Consider the following 6449-nt stretch of genomic DNA (forward strand, 5'->3'; position numbering starts at 1 on the left):
GGGGAGAAAGATCCCGGTGTGCCCACCGGGACGAGAACCGGTGACCTTCTTGCTGCGAGGCAACGGTCCTAACCAGCGCCCACCTTGCAGCCCGACCCAAAACTAGTTCTATTAAATATTTTGGCTGAATTTAGAGAATTTCATGTTCTCAGACCTGAGAATGTTTGGGTTTTCACCTTCAGATAACCTATGAAGCCACTTTAATGGTTCAGTATCTCCATAAATAAATGAAATTTGGGGAGGACACAGAATAGACATACAGACCAAATAGCTTCCACAAGATCAGAACCATTGAACAACAAGTTCCTAAAAGTATATGGATGTATCCATAGTTCCTACTAAGAATACAGCCTTTGGTTGACATTCCACCAACATTTGATCCACTAACATCAGGAGAATTTGATATGTGTCAGTTTGACAAGACAAATTTCCAGTTTTCAGATATTTTAACAGAATGCTGATGAGGACTCATGGACTCAGCTGTGTTTGTGGTTCTATAAATGAGAAGCAGCAGGCGAGTGAAGCTCCTCACCCGTTGATGTTGCACTGTAAAAGCTGAAACCTTTCAAAGGGTCTGTTGAGCAGCTGCTCCTGGATAATAGCCTGAGCCTGGAGGTTCACTGTGGAACCACATTCAGAGAACAAAGCAAACTGATAAAGAGAACATTGAGTCAACGTTTCTGTAACCAAACAGCTGATCAAAACGTACCAGAGAACCTTCAGTCACCCCACAGACATGCAGATGAACAACAACAAGATGAATAAAGGTTCAGACAGTTTGTGAGTCTTACACATGTCCAGCGCATGGTTGGTGATTCTGATTTTAACGCCGGCAGGATCGACCGCCGAGACGCAGAAAACCAGAGAGGCGAGGAGGAAGAAGACGGAGAACACACTGGAGGTCATCCTGAGGCACAAACCTGAAACACAAGAAGAAGAAGTGACGAACACAAGCAGATACACACAAAAAAAAACAAAACAACCTTTTCGTTTTTGGAGCAACAAACCAACACAGTGAGGAGTCAGAAATGACAACATTTACCACAAAGCTGGCTTCATGTCTTGACTTGAGAAATGATTGATGAATGTAAAAACTGATAAAATGCTCAAATTTGTGACTCAGTAGAAAAAACTTTGGTGCACATGAATGAAAACGTTAGAAGCAGCAGCACAACAGATGTGAACAGTTTGTAACAAACCAAAGCAGACAAACTAAAGCAGTCATTGTATTATCATTGCTACTATTATCGTGCTTACCTGGTCGATGTCTCCAGCAGCTGAAGCAAAATTCACCAAACGCACTTCTTCTTATACTGACTGGACACATGACGCTGCAGCTTCACGGACTCAACATTTGACTAAATAAGGACATGAAGCTGCATCCACACTGCATCTGTTTTATCAGACGTTCTTCCTTATTGACTCAGAGTGGATCAGTGAGTGAATTCACACATGGACAGGTGTGTTCTCAGCGATCAGATAGTGACCAGCACACAGACGGTTAGGAGAATTTTTCAATGGAGTCCTAACTGCTCAGTCGTCTCTTCAGTCAAAGCAAAGTTTTACTTGCAGCAAGGAGCCAAGATGGACAGTACAGACTCTGAACAAGTGACTGACTAGAAGAGGTCATAAGATGCACATCTGAATTGTTAGTTCACAGCCATTGAGGAGTCCTGCCGAGCTTCTCGCTGGATGTTCTCTGACTCCATAACGGAAATGTTCACGATAATCATAGTCTGGCTCAGATTCAGTATCCACCTCTGAACCACCAACAGTTTCTGTCTCATTTTTTCCCACTGTGATTAAGAAGGGAGAACTCAGAAATGTGTTTTGACACTATGACACAGTTATAAAATCATTATTAAAATTTTAAAAACACTCTCAGTCTAACAGTCTGTCTGACTGACAAAATCCATTTATTTGTTAAGAGAGGTTGTTAGAGCAAGTTAGACAATGTGTAGGAGTCATGAAATAGAAGAAAAAATCTTCATGTGTTTCACAACAGGGCTGTGAGGTGGTTCAGTGGTTAGCATCGTTGCCTTGCAGCAAGAAGGTCACCGGTTCACTTCCCGGTGAGGACACCCGGGATCTTGCGTCCTCCCCGTGCAGCGTGGGTTCTCTCTCCACAGTCCAAAAACATGTTGAGGTTAATTGGTGATTCTAAATTGTCCGTAGGTGTGAATGTGAGTGTGCTTGGTTGTCTGTCTCTAAGTGTAGCCCTGTGATAGACTGGTGACCTGTCCAGGGTGTCCCCTGCCTTCACCCTGAGTCAGCTGGGATAGACTCCAGCCCCCTGAGACCCTAGTGAGGATTAAGCGATGTATAGATGATGGATGGATGGATGGATGGATGGATGGATGGATGGTATTTCACAACAGGATAGCAAGTGTCCACAGGTGTTACCAACACTGGAAAAAATGGAGGCTCCACATACTGTAGTTATTTCAGTATTTACAGTTTTGCAGCCTCTGCAAACTTCTTCTCTCTACGCTGCACATCACCTGTAGAATGATGTTTCATCATGCACAACAAGTAGATATACAATTTACAACAACAGTGAGTACAGCCCTTTTAAATATCCCTTCGATGTTTGATGAATGTAATGTGCTCAACATATTTTTGGACTGTGGGAGGAAGCTGGAGAACCAGGAGAGAACCTACACTGCACAGAGAGAACGTGCAAACTCCACACAGAAAGGTCCTGGGCATCTTAACTGGGACACAAACTGGGGACCTTGCTAACCACCGAGCACCGTGTAGCCCCTTCCAAACTATATAAGAAATAAAAGACTATGACGCCCTTCAGCTGTTCTGTTTCTCTTTCAACATATTTCAGCAGAAGTGAAATGTTATGAAAGTTTCCAGAGAAATAAATGTGTCAAGTAATAGTTTACATTGTTGTAACAGATGTGATCCTGAGTCTGATGTCTGTAAACAGAGAAGGAAATTAAACAGCAATGAGTTTATCTGCAGCCTTGCATCTGTCCTCTCAGGATGTTGTCAGACAGCTTGACTATGACAGCAGCTGATTTGATAAATCCTCAAAACATGGGCTCAGCGAGTAATTCTGAATGTGGGGTCAGGTGAGGTCAGGTGAGGTGAGTTTCTCTGCTGCTGGTGTTTACCTGTAACCACAGCTGTAGTTTTTACCTTCACAGTCCAGCTGAGATACCAGAAGCTGAGACGAGTATTAGTTTTGTCTCATTCTGTTTGTCTCAATTTTTTCATATTTTGTATTTTTTTGTGTCTCTGTGTTTCATTTTTTTACATTTTATGTCTTGTCTGTCGTCTTGCTTTTGCTATATGTTGGCTGGACGGTGTCTTGTTTGGATTGCTTTGTGTTTTGACAGAACAAGGACTTCAGACATTTGCAGTCGTTTCCTCCTTCCTTTGAAGGATCAGCTCACGTGGTTCAACATCTGGTTCTGCTCCTCCTGGTACCTTCCACTGGGAGGTTTTCAGCTGGGAGGAGACCCAGAACTCTCCGTAGGGTTCACATATCTCATCTGGCCTGAGAACACTTTAGGATCCTTATGAGGCGTTTAAGGGCCTATGAGATACTGGAACGGGTCAGTGCAGACTATTAGTTGAATTTCAACAGGTGCACCAGAGAGGAATGATTCCATTTTAGGAATTAAACGACTGAATAACATGCAAAACAAATTTAAAGGCCAGGAGAGCCAAGAGCCTCGACTCTGCACCAACAAGTCCAGAAACACAGCAGCACAAACGCCCCTCGGCAGGTAAAATACAGAACACTGGGTTATCCAAAACATACTTTAATGTCAGCAACATACAGAAACAGAATTCAGCACAAACCACACAACCTCAACACATTCTACACAGACTGCTGCTTTCAGGTGCCGTCAGAAATATCACAACTGTACAAAAACAGGCAGCAGTAGTCTCACACAAACAGCTCGTAGAAGAGTCGACAATGACAACAAGTATCTTTGTTAGAGCACCTGAACGCAACATGAATTCTTATCAGCAGGGACTGAAGAGTTAGCAGGAGCCTTTGAAGGCAGCACAAAGACAGAAAACACCGACGGCCATGTTTTGTCCTTAAAGCAGCGCTCAGCCCTTTAAATTGATCATCAACAATCAGGCTGCGATCCAATCAGGCTGGGGATCAGGGCCTCGGAGGATTCTGGGACATATTCATACGAATAACATAAATCACTTGCTGTCAGCTCTAAACCTCGTATCTCCACACCTAATGACTGAACTCAATGTAAACAAGTTAGGAGGTTTCTACATGACAGCATACACATGGATTGGCAGTGTGCTGGTCTGGTTTGGTCCAGTTTGTTCTGGTCTGGTCTGGTTGGCTTAATCTGGTCTAGTTTGATCTGATTTTGAGTAAATTAGTCTGATCCGGTTTGATCCATTCTGGTCCAGCTCAGTTTAGTCTAGTCCTGTTTGATCTGGTTTTATCTAGTTTGGTCCAGTTTGGCCCGGTTCAGGCTGTGTTTCCGTTGATTTGGGAGTCTCTCAGTGGGTCTCGGTCCAGGAGGTAACCCAATGTTTCGGCAACCTCTGGTTTCGGGTCGAGGACCCCTGGTTCTGGATCAGGAACCCATCAGCATCTGTGTACTGCTCCTGCTGGTTGTCTTTGCCCATAATCCTCCCCTGGTGGAGCGCCGCCGCTGGCCACGCCCTCTGACGCACAAAAAAACCACACTGCAGAAAAACACAGGGTCAGAAACCTCATCAGTCCACATGGTAACATGCAGCAGAGCGGACAGGTAAGCAGGTGTAACAGGTGAGTAGGTGATCAGGTGAGCAGGTGAAAGGTGAACAGGTAAACGTGCAGCAGGCTTTGTGGCTTTTCCTCTTCATTGTCATCACTTTTTGAACATTTCATTTTGCATGTGAAGCTTGATCAGGTGATTGACCAGAAAAGCAGATGGAAAAAGACGTTCAAACAGTCGACATAAAAAGTCTCCTCTGGCAGAGATAGTCAGGTGGGCTGTAACCAGTCACTAACCAGTCAATAACCACACTATAACTAGTCACTAACCTGTCAGTAACCAACAACAAGTCACAAACCAGGCTGGAACCAGTCAATAAACAGTAACACTAGTTAGTAAATAATAACCAGTCACTAACCATTTATTACTAGAAACTAACCAATAACCGTTCTCACAAACTAGATACCAGTCACTAACCATACAGTAACCAGTCAACATGCAGTTAGCAACAGATCAGTAGCCAGTCTTTAGACAGGCTGGAACCAGTCAGCAAACAGTCAGTAACCGATCTTTCACCATGCTGTAACCAGAGTGTAACCAGTCAGTAACAAGTCAGTAATCTGTAATCAACCACCAGTCAGTAACCAGCTGGTCACTAACGACTAACCAGTCAGTAACCAGTTGGTAAACAGCCAGTAAACAGCTGGTCAGTAACCAGTGAAGAGTTGGTTGGCAGCTGGTCCTTACAGAGGGACTCTCTGGTAGCAGCGTGCCCAGCCTCAGAGCTCCTCGGTCAGCCTGTCGCTCTCTGATGGCTGGCTCTTCATGTGGGCCTTCTGGGTCTTGGCCTGGTACAGCTGCCTGGTGCTGGCTCTCCTGAAGAACCCGCACTGAACAGCAGGGGGCGACATGACAGTACTTTACCAACCCGCAGGTTCGCTCACAGAGCTCAATGATGTCATGGTGATGAGAATGTAAAAGTAAAGGTGCTGCGGTGGAAGTGGGTCCAGAGTGGAAGCTAAAACTGGACCGGGGCCTCAGGTTACCTTCCAGAGCAGCAGGCAGATCAGAGCCAGCAGCAGAACCCCAGCCAGAACCGACACCACCATGATCCACAGGGGAACGCCGGAGTCACCTTGCAAACCTGGCTCTGGATAAATATGGACGGTGATCTGCAGAGAAGAAGATTCAGGATGTAAACCACAAACAGACAGAGGGTGTAGTTATGTGTGCTGCCTGCAGGGGGCACCAGCAGCACGCTGTTACCTCTGAGCTGTGAGGCTCCATGTTGATGGTCGGTTTATCGGTCTGCAGCTTCAGGGTTGCCCGGAATTGAACCAACACACTCCTCGCGTCGCTGAAGTCCTGAAACGAGAAGCTCGTACTGAAACAGGCTTTAACTCTGTGGCCACTAGAGGGCGGAAAAAATACAAACTCCTGATAGCACAGAGTCTCTGCAGGTTCAGAGACCAAACTAAACTAAATCAGGTGTTGAGAGAGGCTAAAAGGCGTACAGCTGATTTAAACTGTGATGCCGTGTGAAGTCTGTACCTCAATCATGGTGGAGTTCCAGAGTCTGGCCCGAACCGTCAGAGTCGCCGAGTTGTTCATGTTGACCAGAGGACAAGTGAACCTGACACAGTTCAAACCGTGGACACAGTCCTGCAACAAATCATATTATATTATATTATAATATCCATCCATCCATTATCTATACACCGCTTAATCCTCACTAGGGTTGCGGGGATGATGCTA

General features: G+C 45.2%; 1 protein-coding gene and 1 long non-coding RNA gene across 2 annotated transcripts in view; both read right to left on the reverse strand.

Moving 5' to 3' along the window:
• Nucleotides 1-563: 563 nt before the first annotated feature.
• LOC103366923 (uncharacterized) lies at nucleotides 564-1285 on the reverse strand. Its single transcript, XR_520694.1, has 3 exons — nucleotides 1258-1285; nucleotides 792-920; nucleotides 564-620 (listed from the first exon to the last, which is right to left on the reverse strand). It is a non-coding gene; the product is annotated as an uncharacterized LOC103366923 (long non-coding RNA).
• Nucleotides 1286-3763: 2478 nt separating this feature from the next.
• LOC103366943 (integrin alpha-3-like) overlaps nucleotides 3764-6449 on the reverse strand; it is a 23466-nt gene continuing 20780 nt past the window's right edge. The window contains exons 24-28 of the mRNA XM_008294817.1: nucleotides 6246-6356; nucleotides 5961-6059; nucleotides 5741-5866; nucleotides 5442-5584; nucleotides 3764-4683 (exon numbers count right to left, since the gene is read on the reverse strand). Of these exons, the coding sequence (XP_008293039.1) occupies nucleotides 5474-5584; nucleotides 5741-5866; nucleotides 5961-6059; nucleotides 6246-6356 (447 nt within the window). The 3' untranslated portion in view covers nucleotides 3764-4683; nucleotides 5442-5473. The remainder of the gene's footprint in view (nucleotides 4684-5441; nucleotides 5585-5740; nucleotides 5867-5960; nucleotides 6060-6245; nucleotides 6357-6449) is intronic.

Source organism: Stegastes partitus, unplaced genomic scaffold, assembly GCF_000690725.1.
Source record: "Stegastes partitus isolate 25-593 unplaced genomic scaffold, Stegastes_partitus-1.0.2 Scaffold996, whole genome shotgun sequence".
NCBI classification, from domain to species: domain Eukaryota; kingdom Metazoa; phylum Chordata; class Actinopteri; family Pomacentridae; genus Stegastes; species Stegastes partitus.